The sequence below is a fragment of the Heliangelus exortis genome, chromosome 1 (genome assembly GCF_036169615.1).
Source record: "Heliangelus exortis chromosome 1, bHelExo1.hap1, whole genome shotgun sequence".
NCBI lineage: Eukaryota > Metazoa > Chordata > Aves > Apodiformes > Trochilidae > Heliangelus > Heliangelus exortis.
Window position 1 is genome coordinate 169,172,828 of NC_092422.1, and position 21,087 is coordinate 169,193,914.

Genomic DNA, 21,087 nt, shown 5'->3' on the forward strand with positions numbered 1-21,087 from the left:
CACAGGCTGCCAGAGACAACAACAGTGAGTGGGGAATCAGACAACAAACTGAACTGACTACCTCTTGCAAAAGCATTGCATCCTGCTACAAATCTGGAGGATTATGGATGTACCACTTTTGGGGGGAGGCTACAACACATACAATGAACACAGCACACTGCAAACTACAGGATGCTACCACTATTCCACCCATGAGAATTATTTCTGTCTCTTTTATGACATTTCAAAAACATTTGCTGTGTACCAGGCACTCCAAGAAGCATGGGTAGATTTCTCATTTGAATTCCAGGGCCTTCAAATACAGATGTCGAGTCAAAACAAATGATGCAAATAGTCAATTTTGTAGGCAGTAATTTCCTTTCACTTTGCTAATAAAGTTCTGTGACTTTTTCTTCCCTGTCCACATTAATTTATCCAATCTGTATATCCTTTCTCCCTAAGTGGCAATTTTTTAAATGGCCAAAACATGGGTCTTTTGTAATAAATGTTTTGAAATTTGCAATGCAAATCCACTTTATTTTGAAAATACTATCCAATCAAGCAGTGACCTAGAAGGTGTAATTGCAAAAATCAATTTTTACACTTTGGTTTTGCACGTTTACTTTCAAATCTCAAGCTATGGGACAACAACTGTAAATGTATCTAGGCTGCACATGGGTGCTAATATGTGTGTAAGGAGGACAGTACTGAGGCTTTGTTGGATACAGTCTTTCTGCAGTGACACATTACTTCCTAGAGCATTGCTGTTATCTCCTTTGTCCAGTCAAAGCAGAGTGTATTATCTTGAATAATAACATCTAATTCCTTATATTGGAGACTTCATTTTAGAGAATTAATTTTAAAAGGATTCGCCTGAGCCTAAAGGATACCCTTAAGTATGCTCTGAAATTTGAACACTGAGCAATCAGCCTGATAAGGGTGTATGTTGTGTCAGATAATGTCACATCTTGGACATGAAATAAGGAGACAAAAGACCAAACCTTCAATCACAGAAAATGGCATTATCCAGTGTAACACATATCCTGACATGTATTCCTTAGTTAGAACACAAACCAAAGACCAAACGAACATTTTCCTTGTTAAACACATGAATGTTTTTCCCTAAGTCCTGTACTGTGGTCCCAAGCATGTATGTGAACACAGGAACTCACTGACAGATGTAGTGGGCAATCCCTGAGACATACAGGATGATTCTGTTTCAGCAAAGAAAGCAAATTTGTTGTTTATATCATTAGGTTTTTTTCTTCTCTGCTTGGATGCTATCACATCTGGACAGCCTGGTATTTGCTTACTAAAATATACTGTGTTGTGTGTCTGGAAGCGTATTCTCTAGACTTGCACTTTATAAAGTGCTTTTTTGTTGGTTTTTGTTTTTTTTTTTTTTCATTTAAAAAACAAAATCACAAAATTGATTATTAAAAATGTGAAAATTTGAAGCACATTAAAAAAATTAGCCATTTGTTGTTTACATACGAGCTCCTTCAGTTCTGATTCTCTGTGATGGCATGCTAGGTTCTCCTGTCCCCAGAGTGTTTGTTGCTATTATCCGGAACTCATATTCCATCCATGGGATTAAATCAATCACAGTAGCAGATTCCATATTTCCTTCAATATCCGATGGTTCTAACAAAAGATAAGAAATAGCTTTAGAAAACAGCATTTTTACAATAAGGTCAGCAAAAAATGGTTTATTTTGGCAAAACTACCACCATTCTGCAACCACACATAGCCAAGTGAAGGAAACTTGATGTTTTATGTTAGGAATACCACATCTTACAAGGAGTACTCATGGCAGTGACTGGAAATTTGGAAACTATGACACAATCTTGCATAAACCGTTATAGACTTGTAAGTTTTAACTGGGTGTGAACTAGCAAAAGAAGTATGTGTACTTATGAGGTATCCTTGCTAATTACATACAGTAGTTGTAGAATTTCGTTTTACCTGCAGACAAATTCATTGAAAAATCCTGAATGAAAATCTAGTAAAATAGAAATTCATTATATAGACAAAAGCCAGACGTGCAAATGTAGGGTCTGATCAGTTGATAAAGAGTGGTTTATAAAACGTGGTCATTAGTGAGCATGCTACAACTTGCTATCTGATCCCATAACAGTGTTCTTATAATGCCTGACTTTTTACTGACTTATTACTGTCATGAGGATGAGCTTCTTTGCCATAAATCAAATGCATAACTCACAGAGAATAGGACTTGTTTCTGTAGCTGTCTGAAGTTATAGAAAGACAGAGAAACTGTATTTCTTGCAGGGGTTAAGAGGTTTTTTTCAAATTTAGAGTCTTTGGTTCAGAGGGAGATGATAAATGGAATATTCTGCACTGGGAAAATAGCTGATTTAGAATTGAAATATGAATGCAATGGCTGAAAAAACCAAACAGGCACACCAGCTTAAGTACTAGATGGTGACATCATTTTTTTCTACGTAATGTTCATTAATTTCTTCATTACAAAATGAGGTCCTGAAGGAGAAAGAAGAACACTTTCCATTTTCTTTCCTCCTGCCCACCACATTCTCTCATCCTTACTCAAATTACTTCTCTAGAGCCATTGCAAACCTCCTATGGCATCCAAGCCATGATACAAATTTGACATTCTTTTTCCTGTGCTACTTTCAAGCTCTTCGTTCAACCTTCCTGTGCCACAAATTCTCAGAATAATTATGAATACTCAACACAATGAGAGTCTTATCCCTGTAACTGGAAAGATCAACATAAAGGTAAACAACTTCTTACATAACCCATTCATACATCTTTCATACTGTGAAGTAGAACATGCTTCTTTCATAAAACACAATTGATATTATGCAACTTGAGATGAATGATTTGGGAATATTGATAATAGCAATAATAATAATATTTACAAAGTGCAATGCCAAAGTATATATTTTTTGTTCCACACATTGAAAAGCAACAGGATTAAATGATAGCCTAAACACTGATGAGAGATCAATTTGGACTGTTCCTCATGCTTCTTTCATATGAAAGTGAACATTGAGCCAAACTGGGAGGAGTCTAGAAATTCAGTAAAAGCTTGCAGTGGTGACAGTGATGGTTACTGTGGTGATTTTACCTTTTTTTTTAAGGGAATCATCTACTCAAGTATGGCTCAAATGTAAAAGCAATGATTTTGAAAACACCAGAATATATAATTTCAACTTTTCAGAAATTAATAATTTTTCTTTCCTACTGTCTCTTCTTAAAAGAGGAATTCAGCAACCTAGGTTCCTCCCTGCCCTGTTTAAGATATAAATCTCACTCAGCATGCTATAGGATCAGACTCAAAGTCTGACTGCATTTCTCAATGACTATCTCATTAATTCTGTGAAGCAGAAATTAAGATGTGCATCCTATCACACCTATAGCACTGCCAACAGGGAATCTTCCTCAGAAGTGAGACAGATGTGTTCAAGTGGCTGCTCTGAACCAGACAGATCAAAGATCTCAATCCAACATTTGTATCTCCCACAGACATATTTCTAGTTCCAGTAACACAAAGCACAAAAGGAAGCAGTATGAGAGCTGTCACCTCTTGTTCATAAATTACCCCTGTGTATTTCTATAGTCTCATTTCTTTCAAATTATTTTAATTTAAAAGAAGAAAAAAGGAAATAGAACATAATTAATCCTGAAAAAAAGCAGAGACTGGTTAGTCTAAAATGCTCTTTTCTTGTGTATATTGTTACTGAAGAAAATCATCAGTTATTTGAACAGCTCTAATTTATCCATTAATTTTTTTTTTAAGTTCAAATAAAACTTGTTCTATGGAAAATACTAAACAACATATAAGAGATAGGAAGGGACTGGGAAACCTAGTTTTATTTTCCATGCTACTTGAACAGAAGTCATATGAGAGGCTGTGGGAGGTAATACATACAGTAGAGATACATATACTACATATTCAAGAAGATAAGATGATGTAAGCCAGTAGGGCTTGTATTTTCAACATCATACTCTAAAAATATAACAGATTTTCAGGTCAATATGTCAGTCTGTTTTTCATACATCTATCTCCATTACTTCAAAAGGACAACTTAAATGAAAGCCAATAGCTGAAACTATTAATATACTTAGTATTTAGAAAAGCTGAATATGTGATACCATAATTCTACTTGAGTTACAACTTATTATGGCGGTGTGATTAATTATATTGATAAGACAATTCTGTATAGGTTGTGGTAATGCCATAAAGAATTCAAAGATACCAGTGGTTTAAAAATAGTTTCAAAATTTATGCACTTATGTTAAATCTTGCAAAGAAATATACATTAGCATGCCCTGTGTTCGTGTAGCTGACTCCAATTATGTGGCACAATGATGACATCCAGTGGCTAGAAGGACAATCTTAGTTTTTTTTCCCTAGCAGTGCCAGTTTTAACACAACTGGACCTCAAACAGACAAAGCTAATCAACTTCCTGCATAAAAAATACAAAAATGAAGACATCTATGTGCCACCCAAATTAACCTGAAAATGTTTTTTTTATGATTCTAGTAGGAGATGTGGAATGTTTCCAGCAATGAGGAAAGAGGTAATAACCAGGTAAAAACCCTGGCCTGTTCTTTTCCCTATTTCTTGATGTCCAGTTCAGGCTCTCCAAGTTCTGGGAACTAACCTGCAGATAACCCAGTGACACTACCTGCTCCCAAGCCCTGTCGGAGACATTCACAGCATCTCTGGTTTCTTTTTATTGTGCCTATTTTCTGAATAGCAAGCTTTCTAACTTCTGGCATTGCTCTTACCTGTTTTGGCATCTTTCCACTCTTCAGATAGAAATGTTTTTGTCTGGATAGTGTATTTAGAAATAGGGCTATGATTGTCTGTTCCACGACTCCAGGTAAGTGCTACAGCAGTGTCTCTAATGTCTTCTATTCTTATACCACCAGGAGGGCCTGGAGGACCTGAGAAAAAAAAGTTCAATTAAAAAATTAAATATTCTGAAAATGAAAGTTCACGAATTCCCTGTCCTTTATTTTATGCCAATGTAGTGGATTTACCATCAGATTTAAACTTCCTACCCATACTTACTGATATAACTTGAATGAAAGCAGAACTAGGCAATGATTCTCTACAGCTCAACAAAAGCCCTCCCACAACAAGAATTCAAAATTCCATACCAAAATGTGGAATCCACTATACCCACTGAACTAACAACAGCCTTGGGAAGTCTATGGGTGAAATCAAATCAGTTCTGTGCACCAGAATAACCCCACAAAGACCAACACCAAGGAGCTGATCTGACAGCACGAGGCTGTCAAAGGGAAAACATTTTTCAGATAACAGCCATTTCACATCTGCCCTTTCAGTCTTGATCATCAAGAAAACCTATAAACTAACTTCTGAAGAGTTTTTTTAGTTTGTTCAGAAGATAGATACTTGCAAAAATTAATTTCAAAATTTTTAGCTCTAGTGATTACAAAAAGTCATGAACTAAATAGATGCTGGCTTGATGCCACATTACTATGATCCCAACACACAACTAACACATTGCATGTAGAAGTTGCTTGTCCTGAACTAGATCAAGTCTCATCTCTTGTTTTTCAAGTCTTAAATACTATTTCTGCTCAAACCAACTACTTAAAATAGCTATGTTAAAATACCAGCAATTATTCTCAATCCATATTTGGCTTTAAGTTTGTTAATTGCACTGAAGAGACAGACCTCTGTTCCAAAAACTTGCCTGTTTTTTCCAAGCATATCAGTAAACCTAATAAATGGTAATATAATTCTTCATCAAACTTCATCTGGTATATTACTGAACAATAATAACAGACAAAAAATGCTGAAGTGAGTGCTTGCATTTTTCTTAATGCATTTTTTTAATTAAAAAAAATTTCTGATTGCTTCTACTCCTGCACCTCTACTTTGTGAGGGTAATTTTTATACTGATGCAGTGATGTGACTTGGTCCCCAGAAGAGAGGCCAAAATGTGCAGATCAAGAGGCATGGGTCATTTTTTCATAGACTAAAAAGCTAAGAAGAGAGTGATACAGGCACATACATCTATAAGTGTAAGAATCTTCATCTGTAAAAGGCACTGAATGTTCAGTAAGGTGTGCTAAAAAACATGAAACCTACAGTAATTCTGTAACCCAAAGCTCAGTACCTACTTACAAATTTGGACTACAGATATTTTCAGATCATTCTTTTCATATTGTCTATTCTGGTTTTATTATGCTTCTGTTTTCCATGATACACAGTTACATGAAATATATTAAATGTTGTGTAAAAAACAGAGACAATGCAATAGGACTGTTCCTATTGAGAAGTATTTTCTGACTCTACATTCAGAGATAATAACATGCCAAAATGATTCAGCTAATTATCCAACCATCTGATTGAACAACTCCCAAGGCATATTAAAACCCAAGATAAAATAACAGGATGTATTTCTCTGCAGTACTTACAGAGAAACCACAGAAAAGCAAAACAAAAACAACTCAACAAAAAGAATGGAATGAGATTTCTACATCAAATCTAAACACAAAGTGTGACAAATATATCTCTTGAGCTCTATTTTCTCCATAAATCTGTGCAAAAGGAATCTAATGAATTTAACCAAATCAAACCAAAATACTATGATACACTGCTGTTCCTCAGTTTCTATGAATTTATGTTCTAATTAGCAAGCAATTGAAATTCCAGCTCCAAAAGTGTTCAAATTTAGACTGGTTCCTTAAAAAATATAAATGTGTTTAAAAAGAAATAAGTGTAACAACTCTCCACAATCAGTTGGCTTGTGGCCTATGACTTTAACAATAAAATCCCTGGTTGTTTCTTCTCTTAAGATCCAAAAGTACTTCCCATTTAGTAACCTTGGAAAAACGTACATCAGCTGACTACTGGATTGCTCCTAACCAGCTTTTATTAAAATTCAAATCTTGGCATTGAAAACTAAGCTACTAATTAGCTGTACTCAGACATCCCTTTCAACGTAAGGACTAAATCTGTTACTGCATGTGGTGACAATCTCTTACTCTTCACAAAGGATGCACAGAGTACAAGTTAAGACTAAGGACTGATTTTTAAGATGAGGTTTATTGGTCAACTCTCCATTTTGGTAACATGCATATTTGCTAGCCTAGCTCTGAGGATGGGTAGGTAAAGACTGAGAGATCCATTCTCCTGCCAAACTGTTTACTTCAGAAACCCTCAAGAAACCTTCAGAAACCTATCCAGGTTCTCCAGTCACAAGATCTTTCTTTCCTTCATTCTTTAGGAGATATCTCTTACAGCTTCTCGCTTACTGCTGAACTTTCTGAAAATGGCACACCATGGGGTAGCTGCTGGAAAGATAAGCCAGGACCCAAAAATAACCCCAGGGCCAGAAGGATGACCCGGGAAACTACAGGCCCGTCAGCCTGACCTCAGTGCCTGGCAGGGTTATGGAGCAGATCATCCTGGGGGCAATCACACAGCACCTACAGGATAGACAAGGGATTAGACCCAACCAGCACGGGGTTAGGAAGGGCAGGTCCTGTCTGACCAACCTGATCTCCTTTTATGATCGGGTGACCTGCCTGGTGGATGAGGGGAAGGCTGTGGATGGAGTCTCCCTGGACTTCAGCAAGGCCTTTGACACCGTCTCCCACAGCATTCTCCTGAAAAAGCTGTCAGCCCAGGGCTCAGAGCGGGGCAATCCCTGATGGGTTAGGAACTGGCTGGAGGGCTGGGCCCAGAGAGTGGTGCTGAACGGTGCTGATCCAATTGGCGGCTGCTCACCAGTGGTGTCCCCCAGGGATCAGTGCTGGGACCAGTTCTGTTTAATATCTTCATCAATGATTTAGATGAGGGGATTGAGTCCATCATCAGCAAATTTGCAGATGACACTAAACTGGGGGCAAGTGTGGATCAGCTGGAAGGCAGGAGGGCTCTGCAGAGGAACCCGGACAGACTGGAGAGTTGGGCTGATTCCAACGGGATGAGGTTCAATACGGCCAAGTGCTGGGTCCTGCACTTTGGCCACAACAACCCCATGGGGAGCTCCAGGCTGGGCACAGAGTGGCTGGAGAGCAGCCAGACAGAAAAGGACCTGGGAGTCTGGATTGACAAGAAGCTGAACATGAGCCAGCAGTGTGCCCAGGTGGCCAAGAAGGCCAATGGCATCCTGGCCTGGATCAGGAACAGTGTGGCCAGCAGGTCCAGGGAAGTGATTCTGCCCCTGTAGTCAGCGCTGGTGAGGCCACACTTCGAGTCCTGTGTCCAGTTCTGGGCCCCTCAGTTCAGGAAGGATATCGAGGTCCTGGAGCAGGTCCAGAGAAGAGCAAGGAGGCTGTGAAGGGATCCAGCACAAGTCTAGTGAGGAAGGGCTGAGGTAGCTGGGGGTGTTCAGCCTGGAGAAGAGGAAGCTCAGGGGAGACCTAATCATTCTCTACAACTCCCTGAAAGGAGGTTGTACCCAGGTGGGGGTTGGTCTCTTTTCCCAGGCAACTATCAGCAAGACAAGAGGGCACAGTCTCAAGTTGTGCCAGGGGATGTTTAGGTTAGATGTTAGAAAGAATTTCTTTACGGAGAGGGTGATCAAGCATTGGAATGGGCTGCCCAGGGAAGTGGTGGATTCTCCATCCTTGGAGATATTTAAAAAGAGACTGGATGTGGCACTCAGTGCCATGGTCTGGTAACTGCAGCAGTAGTGGATCAAGGGTTGGACTTGATGATCTCTGAGGTCCCTTCCAACCCAGCCAATTCTATGATTCTTTGATTCTATGATTTGGCAGTTCCTTTAACGAGGCAGAATACACAGGGTCTGAATACAACAGGTAGAGCCAGGTGCTGATATTGGAGTCCTGGGTACCGCAGAGATGAATCTGATGCATCCATGTGACAAACAACTGCATATATCCAAGCAGCCCAACCAGGAGACAAGACACCTACAGCATGGGTCTGAAGCCCAACCATGAGACAGGGCTGGAGACAGAGCTGGAAGAAGGTATGTCTGTAACTTAGCTCCAGTCAGGGCTGAAGGTCCAGAGATAAATGGCACTTCTGGGCAGTTGCATGGATGGGTGTCCTGGGTGAGGCTGGGCAGGACCATTAAGGTTGTTGGTACACTCAGGGGCCTAAAATTTTTCAGTGTTCTAATATCACTAGCAATTCTGGACGTAACAACTTTCATACACATTGGACAATCCATAAGAGCTGGTTTGTTTTTTTGGTTTTTTTTTTGTGCACAGACAAAATATCTTCCTGTGCCTGCACGCAGAGTGGCTACCCTTTAAGCTCTGAAACTAGTTCTTCATTTTCAAACTTTGCTGTTGCCTCTTCCTACTAATGTAGTGAAACTGTAATGTCACCTTTGTCATATTTCATCAGATATTTAACCTTGTCCCTATAAGATACAGTCTTCCACTAAATGGTAGTGAGATTACTCAACAATAAGCAGAACTGTGTTGATCTTACTAAAACCAAAATGTCAAGAAAAAAAATGAATGCTGTTTTCTTTCACAAAATAACCCCAGATAAATTATTCTAATTATAACTACTGGGTTGGAAGGATAATCAGAAGCTCGATAAGGCACCACATCTCTCCTTTTATTTTTAAAAGGAATTTCTTACACAATACTAAGGCACTAGAACAGACCCTTCTCATCTTTGCAGATGTATTCTGCAGTTTCACCACTTACCACCTATGTTTTGACATTTCACAAAAAAATTATGACATTTCACTGGCTGTTAATATGCAGAAAAAAATTAAATACAGAAAGATTCAAGTCCACAACATTCTCAGGTGACAGAAATGGAGAATGAGGGTACAAGCTACACTTCAGGTGCTGTAGACCTCCATAGTGTAGCTGGAACATGGGGCAAAACAAGACAACTAAGCAGCCTCAAGTGTGTCTGCTTTATACTGTCAGCATTACAGACCATTAATACTTCATAATGTGTTAGACCTGGAGGCACAAAACAGAGCAAAATGCCCAAAGGACATGAATTAACTCACATTATTGAAGCTGTGCATTGCAACAGATCTTGTAGGACATCTGCCATAGAAGCAAGCTCAGTGTTTTAAGACCTCAGTAACAATTAGCTCCACCTAAAGTTCCATCTCAACATGAGGAAGAATTTCTTTAAAGGGTTACAGAGTCCTGGAACAGGCTCCCCAGAGAGGTTTTGGAGTCTCCTTCTTTGGAGACTTTCAAGACCCATCTGGATACATTTCTGGATCACCTGCCCTAGCTTTTGTCCTGCTCTGGCAGGAGAGTTGGATTCAGTAACCTTCAGAGGTCCCTTCTAACCCATTCTGCAATTCTGTGAATTAATAGACATGAATCAGTTAACAATCAAGTGACAACCTAAACTCCAAAATGTCCTGATGTCTGTAATACGAAAACTAGATTGAGTAGGTCTAGTACTCTATACAGTAACTTAGGTCTAATATTGTAAGTCTAGCACTGTACACAATGATTTAATCCATAGAGCTTCCAGAGAAAAAAGAGAAATCTACTTTTGTACAGTAGATTTATTGAAATGATACCTAAAATCTATTTTTAATAATGAACCCTTAATTAAAGCATCTAGAAATGACTTCCACAAAAGGAAAATACCCATAATAAGACAATCTTCATTGATTTTCAGAGAGAAAAACACATTCAGTCAGACATTTAAATGTCTGGAATAGAATCAGTGCCCTGACTTTCCACGCTTACGCACTTCTCATTTTCTCATTTCTTGCTGAGAAAGAAAATAATCTAAACAACCTGAAACTCTGTGCTTAACTAGGTGGAAACCAGCAACATTTCTGGTGTACCTCGAGAACCTTACCTCTGACAACGAGGTCAGCTGAAGCAGAGGAGTTGTCCACGATGGTCTGAGCAGTGCAGGTGTACCTGCCCGCGTGACGCAGCTGGACGTTCTTGATGAGCAGCTCCCCGTTGGATTTAATCTGTTACAAAAACAGCACTCGGTGAAGCTGGCAAACACCCCTGCACAGTTAGGTGATACCCACCTCCACATCTCTCCCAACTGATATACAGTGGTGGCTGTTTCCAAAAAACGTGTTCAAGCATGATCACCTCAAAGATACATCTGATTTATATGACAGTTGTTTAAGTGACTTGTTTCCTGAGGAGCTGCTACTGTTTACTGCACTTAAAAAAAACCAGATGTCTTAAAAAAGTAAATATTTTTTCACCCTTTTACTATTTGAAGCCTTAATCTAAACATTAAATGTGGTCAAGAATTGTTTCATAAACAGATTATTTTTCCTTTACTTTCACTTGCTTTTTTATGCATGTGTGTACACTAAAACATCATGGAGTCCTCTAAGGCAGTAAGATACTCTTTTGCTCTTCCCTTACAAGTCTAAAGCAGTATGAACACTTTTGTCACAGAGCCTTTTTCAAAGATTAAATAAAGGTGCACCAAAGAGATAGCAAAATGCAGGGATTGCAGAGAAATAATCACGCTCAATGCTCAACACTTTTCACAGCTGCTTAGGGGAAAGGACAGTCCCTGCTCTGCACAGGGTGTTGGCAATGGACAGGACAGTGACAGTAACTGTACCCAGGGAAGCAATTCACAGTTCAACAAGGCTAATACCCTCATCATCATCATTACAGACCCTAATCCATCCTCAACACTCTTCACCAATGCTGGACTACTGGGAAAATAGGTAGCTACATTTTCACAAGCCTGTAAGGTCCACCGTCTGCTGCTACCTGTGGTTCTACAAATAGGCAAACTGAACAAAGTATTTTTGCCTTCTGACACTTCTGTGAACCCACTAAGTAACTAGATGTGCCCCTGTAAAACAAGGAGTAGAACAGAGACTGCTATATACCACAGATATTCATAATGAAAAGCACATTTTATGTTGCCGCTCATACAAATATTTAAAAATAACAAGCTTGAAATATTTTGCTTATCTTCCCTGTGGTTTTATTCTAGAAAAGGATTGCTACGTTAAATCACAGGGTTTTACATGTATTAGTCTTAAAGGTATTTCAGAAAAACCCACAACATTATCTCCAAAATATATCTGATATCTTTCATGGAAGCTGAAATGCTATAAAATATTAACAGATGGTTTTATTCTACACTATAGTGAAAGAGGTAACATTCAGACTCCCTAACTCAGTCCAGATTGTTCACAACTATAATTTTTTTTTAAAAAACACAAAACACTGAGACAACTCACTGCAATCCTGAAACCTTCAGAGGCAGGAGCAAAAGGGATTCAGATGCAAAATGGTTTGTAATACAGAAAATGCAAAACATTGAGGTATAAGAACTAGTGTCATCATCATGGAAAGTTCTAGGGAACAGCAAATGCTTTCAACACAAGCTCAAATATTATGGGCTGTCATTAGTGTCTCTGCATTTAGACATTCTGAAGAAATGAAATAAAGTTATGTCATCTAGTTTATATTCCTAACTGCAAAGGAGAGGGAAAATACAGGGTTAAATCTTTTCCAAATGGTCTGAATCTAGAATGCCAGTTTATGATCTATATTTAGGGGAGATTAAAATAGCCAGATAAAACTATCCTTTTCCTTTCCAACTCCAGTGAGGATTTTGGATGCCAGCTTCAAAATTGGCTGGCATAAAATTTCAGTAGAAACTGAAATCTGTTAACAGTATTTTTTTTAATCCAACATAAGAATTCACATCTTTAAGAAATTACTGAAGCAAACATTGATGGGGTAAAAGAAGAATCAAGCACACATCAAAGTAACTGCTTGATCCTGGCTACCAATACTTCAGATGATTGCTAGGTAGGGTCAGAAAGAAATGTGGGTTTCTTTTTAAATTTTTGGCAACACAAATGCTATTAGCAATGTTGAAACAGATTAGCTGGATAACTGGACAATCCCAATTTCTTGATGTATTTCTGACCCTTTCTCTTTTAGTTATTATTAAACTATATCTACCTTGACACATACATATATATTCACTCTGGATATATCTATACATATACACATTTCACTCAAGACTAATATGACAGGGGTTTTAATTTTGTTTTATTGTATTTAGGATACAGGGATGAGGTGAGTCTGGGACAGTGGCATTACTGTACAGGTTCCCCCCTGCTCCCAGTTTCTTCATGAGCACTTCAGTGGGGCTGGCTTCAAAGACAGCATCCTCTGAAAATCTGGGGGGAATACTGCAAAAATGAACACTGGCTGCCTGACTAACCCCATGTGAGCCACAGTGGGCTGAGCAATGCTGTCTACAGCTTTCAGGAAGAAAAAGCAGTGGGAGTATCAGTACTTCTGTGGGAGCAGAAAGGATGGCTACCTGCTCCTCTGCCTGCCCTCCAAAAATTACAGCAGTCTCTACAGAATTTCAGACTCCTGGATTTTTCAGTTGCTGGGGTTTCCTTACTTTGTTCTTGTTCTTTTTTGTTTTGCTTTGTTTTGTTTTGTTTTTTGTTTTAATAAAAGAGATACACCATTCTCTATTTTACTGCTGTGTATAAATCTTTAGTTCATTAACACTAAATGTCATCTCAGGAAGAACCATACTGCCTGTGGAGCTCTGATCATTACTTGCACTTTGAGCTGAAAATAAACATAGGCAAAGGTTGTCCAGACCAATAAGGCTTAGGAAAACTGCCTAAAATTGTAATTCCCATAATCTTATTATTACTTCAATAATAAGTTATTACAAGTTTGTAATAATCTTAGCACTTACTAATTCCTAGGTAAGCACTTTAATTAAAATACTTTATTGCAGATATTAATGATATATCCATATATTTGCTCTAAGATTAATTTTTTTTATGATAACTTGATCTTTAAAGCTAACTGATGAAAAACAGAGGAAAATGAAGCATAATTTAAAAATGAACAACACAGAGATACAGTACGATCGTGTTGATTCAGAAGCTCTCCTGGACCAAGGTTTTATGCAGTTGGTGAAGAAGCTTTCCATACCTCAGAAGCAGCCTACGTTCTTGGTGGCAAAAGAAGAGCTTACAAAGCACATAAAGAGCATGGGCATCAGCAGATTCTGTCCACAAATTAGATATGAATGCACTGTATGTTTTTATTCAAAAACCTTGGCTTGGCTGCATTTAAAAATGCCTTCCTTAACTCAGAAAAAAAATGAATCACAGACTGGAAATTGTGATAGCAGCACTCAGGGATGTTCCAAGGGTAACTGTGGTTCACCACTCAGTTATTTACCACATTTCAAGCAAAAGACTTTGATCATATCAGCCCTATATTTATGCTTTAATAGTGATGTCAAAAATAGCATTGTATGACCCGTCTCTAAGATTCACTGTTCTCTTTTGACTGTCACTTTTGCCAGTGCACCTAATTGCTAGGAGCCAGCAGAATGTGTCCCTGTGCAATCAAAAATAATTTGCAGGAATTTTGACTGAAAGCAGCATCTACTTCTATTGCACCATCAGAGAAAAGAAGATTTATGTTACCATGAAGCTTACAAGCCCTTCGCAATAATAAACCTCATTTAGCCGAAATAGAAGAACCTGGTAAGCAGTCAGTCTTTTTTTTTTATTTATTTATTAATTTTTTAAATTCAGGTTTGAAAATTAGAAACCTGAGCTTCAGAGGTATTTAATACCCAGTGGAGCTAAGATGAAAGCAGAATAGACAATCAGAAATGTGGAAGAGATGAGATGTGGTGATGAGATGAGCTTTTTGAAAACCTGACAATAATTTAAAGCATCTTTTTCTATTACTGTACCTAAAAATATTAACTTCATGTGAATTACTCTGTTCCTGCCAGGAGAGGATCTGCTCTGTGGTGTATACAAGAAGAACAGAGAAACCAACAGCTGTTGATGACTGTTCATGTAAATGTGATCACACCTGTCTTCCTGATATTGAGGTCAGAGATGAGATGGGGACTACAGTGTAGTTCTATTATCTCAAACCTATCCACAGGAGATCTTACCTCACTTTTTTTCAATAAACCATAGCTGGCATAGAAGTTAAGGGTAAATAAAATAAACCAGGAGGATAATGACAAAGAGTCATTCCCACTGAAGAATCTTTTCCTTCACTGAACTATATTTATATGTAAACGAAGTACACTGCTAATTCTACCCTTGAACTGTGGACTGGGAAGTATTTCCAACAAATATATTATTCTTCCACATTCAGCATAGTGTTGAGGATGACTGAGGAAACTATGTTTTGTACTAGCATCCCTGTGGTAATATGCCTTGTTATTTCATTTCCAACAGCAGAAAAATCTTAGGTACTTGTTCATATGTATTCATGGCTCACAACCTTATGGCTGATGACAAAAATTCACAATACATTGCAAACTACAGTCCTCTGAGTAGTGATCACACCTGGCTTTCACAGCTCCTGCTACCCAGCTAGTGCTGGTACACAGATTTTGATATTTTGTGAAATCTCACAAGCACACAAGGTCACAGCCAACTGATTTTGCAGTGTATTTTTTTTTTTAATTCCACTACAGAAATTGGCATGTCTTGATCCTTTAAATAGACTACATTTCTTCTTGCTGGAAATAGCACTGTGGATTAATAATAGGTTTCCTTAAAGGCTTTGGAGTTCACTGCTCATTGGTTTCACCCTCAGCTCTATGTCTTCTGCTTCCTTCCCCTCCTTCCACTTAACCACTGGCTCCATCCATCTCATTTCAAGCTCACTACATTACTATTAGGCCCTTGCCACTGAATTTTATCCCAAAGCTAGACAAAATATGTGAATTCCAACTCACTCATGCCTGAAATGTCTCTTTAATATATCAAGGCACTGAAAGCAATGTATTGAAAACAGTGCCTTCAGAGAGTCCTGGGACTCTTCTCTAGAAAAAAACCTACAGTAGCCCAGTTGATTTGGTTGTCTATGCCTCATGAGCCATCACCTGACCCCTCAATGTATTCAACAAACTGCACTGAAAGAGCTCCCTACAGCTGTCACCCAGCTTTTCTTCCAATCCAGACACAACCTCTTCTTTTCAAGCCATATAGAGTCTCCTTCCATGTCAGTGCACATCTGAACTTTCCTATCTAAATTTTTTTTTTCAGTTCTTCTTTTCTCCTCCTGAACTTTCCACTAATTTCTTGTCCTATAGCCAGACTCCACAGTCTACAAGCAAGATTACCAGGGAAAGCAGTGAGGAAAAATTACAGTTAAAATCTTGGTATTTTTTCTGTTGCAGAAAACTGTGGAATGTGCAGGGAGAGACCTAGACACAAAGCCTAAGCATCTACTCAGGAATTTGTCAAATTAAAACATGCACATCTTTTTCTGCCACGTCCAGCCAAGGAACTGCAAATTATAGTAATTTACAAAAAACAAGTAGGTATTAAGCTATACTCCTCTAATAGGATTTTTACAGTCCAACTTATTCACTGCAGCTTGCAAAACCATCAACCACTTTTGGAGAACTTTTTTTGGCAAACACTGTCTCCAGTCTAGAATTCATTTCACTCATTGCAGACATGTGTAGTATGGATCTTGGTATCCATTCCACCTTTAGGAAATAAAGTGAAGAAACAGGCCCTTCTACATGCATTATATTTTAACCTAAAGTTACTGTCTGGCCACCCACCTTTAGAATTTTATCAGTGTGGTCCTATGAAACTGCAAAGCTTTCTGTACTTTAATGAGGTATAAAGTAAAATAAATTGTACTTGCATAAGGAAAAAAAAAAAAAGCTGTTGGTAATACAGTCTACAGTATTGTAAATTAACTGTATCATGGTTGCAGAGACACCAGAGCTAATTATGCACAGAAAACCTGGATTCAGAAGTGACTTCAAAGCTACATAGAGCCTGAGCAGTGTTCACAGTTTCAGGGACATGACACAAAGGTGGCCATCACAGGAACGCGTGGACGCAGCAGGTCTCAATTCCTGCTCCATAGCAGTCATGACATTGAGGTGTGTAAGCACCATAATGAACAATGCTCCTTATTCTCTGAGAGCTTTTTAGTTGGGTGGAATGTTATCCACTTTTTTTTTGGCCTGTGAACTCCTGGGGAAAGCATCCCTACCAAATTTTGCAAAAAGATTCCATCATTAGGGCTGATGGAAAAGTAAATAAGTCCTAACTGTTAATACAATATGATTTACCAACTCTCAGTGTAAAGATTCTTATTTTGATTAAAATTAGAAAGAAAAAAGCATGATACAGTTTCTAAGATTACCTCATTCTTGCCAGTACCAAGCTTTGGTCCAATACCTTAATTCCTTTCACACTCATTTCAAACACAGGAGCTTCTCTTTGTGGTGAAAGGTGCTGATATCCCATCAGAGAAATAACTGTGCTCCAGAATTTAAATGGATTCTCTGAGCAAAATACTATTACCATCTTCTTTCTACACTCAATACTGCCTTTTATACAGTTTTTTTTTTGCATAAGTATATATAAAAAATCACACAACAAACCAGAAATCAGAAGGATCTCAGGATGTGTCTTGTCCAATCTCCTTGCTCAAAGCAGGATCAACTGGAAGAGGTTGCTCGGGGCCTTCTTTTGTCCAAATATTTTGAATAACTTTTTGCAGGGAGAATCCATAGCTTCTCTAGGCAACCTATTTTAACATCTGACGACCTTCACAATGAAGAAGTTTTCCTTATGTTTAATTAGAATTTCCTGTTTTTCAGCTGCTGCCCATCATATCTTGTCCACTTACTGGGTGCTAATAAGAAAAATCTGGCTCCAGCTTCTTTAGTTCTCTCTCACCAGGTGTTTATACCTCTTGACAAGGTCCTCCTGGCCTTTCTCTTCTGGAGGTTAAATAATCCCAGCACCCTTGGGCTCTCCTAATGCATCAGGTGCTTCAAACTATTCATGAACTTATTTACTGAGAAGTGGGTCAGGCATCTTACATTCTTCTCCTTTTACAATAGGAATGGAATGACTGCTTTCTACATCTCAACATTTTTGAAATGTGAGATGTAAATTTCATAACAAAGCAAAGAAACCAAAAATTTTTGCCTCACAAAAAAACCAACACCAAAACCAAAAATCAAACAAAAAAACCCAAACAAAAACCAAATTGAGAAAAAAACAAAAAAACAATTGAGAATTGAGAAAAACCAAATGAGAATTCAAAAATTCTCATAATTAAGAAAAAATATTGTTTATTTTTTAAAAAATTATGCAACGACCTACAAGTTTCTCTTATAAACAGTCTTGATTGCTCCAATTTTGCACCTAATATTTTTGGCACTCTGTTTTTTCTTGGCTTTATCTTGTTCTTGTAGACGAGAGGGGAACTCAGCATCTCGAGTAGGGCTCCACTGATAAACTATGATCACAAAACAAGATGAAGCCTTACAGCTATCTGATGTAAAAACAAGGCTAGCACCTTCTAGAGGATGTTAAAAACACACTAGATGCCAAGAACAGAATTTACAAAACACTTCAGCAAGGTACTTTAAATGATCCAGATGCTAAATTTTAGGGTGATACAGTTCTGCATTTTGAAAGGTATGGAAGGGTCTCAGGCACCCAAATACAGTTACTTCTGTTATCTCTCTGCTATTATGAGAAAATGTGACCAAGCAACAAGTCAATTGTCTCTGTAAAAACTCATTGCCTGGCTTTATTTCTTTTTCCATCATCCCTTCCTCCTTCTTTTAAGTCTTATAAAAGAAAATTTGAAATCCAGACAAGTTCCTGAACACTTGTTCAACAATTGAATTTAACTTATTAAAGATAAAATGGGGAGAAAAATGTCAGAGTTTCAGGTGTACTGATATTTTATAAGACAACTAATAAACAATGTAGCAAACACAGGAATAATCAAGGAATGGAAAGTATTTTAAAATGTATGCAGCCTATATGTGACTAAGTCTATTACACCCTACATGTTAAGCCTTTTCCTAAGTGTATGTACAGTTTTCTGACTTGAACTGGTTAAATTATGGGGTTCCTCTTCCTGATTATCTATACAAATGGACTGTGTGGCTCCAAAAGTATAAAGAAAAAAAAAAAAAGCTGCACACCTTCACATGTTAAAGAGAATTTTTTGTAATAAATGTAAATGAATATATTTTTTAAAAATATATTAAAAGTAAGCTTTTCAGTCTTCTAACATACCTCACAAAAAACAGATCCACAACTAACAAATGACTGAACATTACAGTTTTCCAGATTACTTGAAGTTCTGTATCTCTACAGGACTTGAAAGGAAGTGTTAATGTTTAGTTCCTCAATTAAATAATCAGAGGAAAACCATACATAAAGTCAAAAGCAATCAATTTAATGATAAGATTCTGAACACTTCATTTGGCTCTTTGAGAGCTAACCAATTAATATATATATTTTTGTTTTTTAAATATTAACGCCACTAGAAATTAAAGCAGTGCAGACAAATGTTATTTTGATAAATGAGTACTAATATAATGCAAATTTGTTTTGCCTTCAGCAAATGATGGAGATACTAAAGCTCCCATTTAAAGAAAAATGATGCATGTATTTACATGAATTCCATTACCATTCCATTATCTGTATGTGACAACAATATTAGCATTATTCTGAGAACTGAAATCCTGCAGCTGCTGATCTGCATTATCACATACATTGAGAGACATTCTCAGGAACACAGATGGGGATTCTCCATCAACAGCACAGGGCACACGCATCACAAATCCAGGAATTTTAACATGCACGATGGAACAGTTTTTTCTTTAATGTTTGCAAGGGGTTGGGTGGCAGCATTCCACAGCTTGGATGCCACTGTCAAAAGCTGAGCAGCTCACACCTTTGCAGCAGAGAAAGCCTCAGCAAACCAAACCTGCCACCCAGTGACTGGAGCTCAGAACTGCCAGAAACTTGGAAGAGAGAGGGAGCAGAAAATCCCTTTGCTTGCACAGGATGGAGAAAACCCCTTAATGTGAGAATAGGATAATAAACGGATGAAACAGAAATATTGAACGTGCATATTCCTCTTAATTCCATTCTATATAAATGTACTGGAGTTGTTGAATTGGTTAAACATTCTGCATTTGTGATTTTTTAAGTGCTGAATCACTGAACACACACAAATTGCAATTCAAATCCTACTGTCCCTCTGTCCTCAGTGAGGAAGAGTGAGCTGCCTGTGGAAGAGCAACAGAGATTATCTCCACTTGCTCTGCATTTTAAAGTCCAGGAAAAAGGGTCAGGAATGCAAACCAAGAAGTTGGTTCTGTTTCAATAATTTCAGTATTGACCCAAGTATCAAATGAACTCAACTAACCAAGAAATATCCCTCGGGAAGATGGAGTTACACACTGACAGATAAATTAATTGATGTTTCACTCTAACCTACTTAAATTTAACTGCCTAAATGAATTAAGAATTAGTCACTAACTCTTCAGCTACTTTTTAATCCTATTGAGTATCTATATTAATTCTTGAAAAATTAAATCTTCCAGCAGAAAGGTCAATGCCCATATGAAGTAAACCACCTCTTTCTCTCTCTCTGCAGACTATAGAAGGTCTGTAAAGACTGAGTTGGGCTAAGTTAATTTGGAGTTAAAAAATGAGCACTTCAACAAAGTGCCACATGCAAGAATTGTTTTGAATGTTGCTACTGTAGCAGCATAGATTTACATGTTTTATATTTCCTGACTCAACACAAAAAACACTGCAAATTGCTTAGTAACTTGCAAGTAACTTGAGTTTGAACGTAGACTTTCAGGAGGTTTACTGCAGAAAAGTTTATGTCTTTGGGCTTCAGCTGATCTTAGGGTACTTCTACGGGTGGACAAGGACTTGTTCTCTCACTGAAAGAGAGCAGTGTGACTTCTTAGAGACATTTGCAACTCAGAAAATCAGCTCACTGAGGCAACTCTGACTCTTTTTTCCAAATTTCCAAATTAGACTAAAATAGCTATGCTTGAAACACTTCTCACATACTGATAAACAGATATTGGAAAAGAGAGAAAAAGAATCTCTTGCTCCAAGGAAAATCAAATAATATTGTCAGCCTAGGAGAAAGACTCCACAGGAGGCATGGTTGCATGGTACATTATTTTGAACCTAAAACTGAACATGGCCCCTGGCATTCCCAGACACTAAAGGCAACCTTTTGTTGTCCACATCCACAGTTCCTCTTAGAAGCACACACAAAAAAGTACCTAAATTGGAGCTGGTTTGAGTCATTTAAACCCAGAACAATATATACACATGTGC

General features: G+C 37.9%; 1 protein-coding gene across 3 annotated transcripts in view; it reads right to left on the reverse strand.

Annotated features, from left to right (window-relative positions):
- Positions 1–21,087, reverse strand: part of CNTN1 (contactin 1) — a 244,928-nt gene that overhangs the window by 36,621 nt on the left and 187,220 nt on the right. For all 3 annotated transcript variants that reach the window (XM_071733630.1, XM_071733631.1, XM_071733632.1), the window contains 3 exons: positions 10,776–10,896; positions 4,757–4,915; positions 1,474–1,623 (listed from right to left, as the gene is read on the reverse strand). In XM_071733630.1, the coding sequence (XP_071589731.1) occupies positions 1,474–1,623; positions 4,757–4,915; positions 10,776–10,896 (430 nt within the window). The remainder of the gene's footprint in view (positions 1–1,473; positions 1,624–4,756; positions 4,916–10,775; positions 10,897–21,087) is intronic.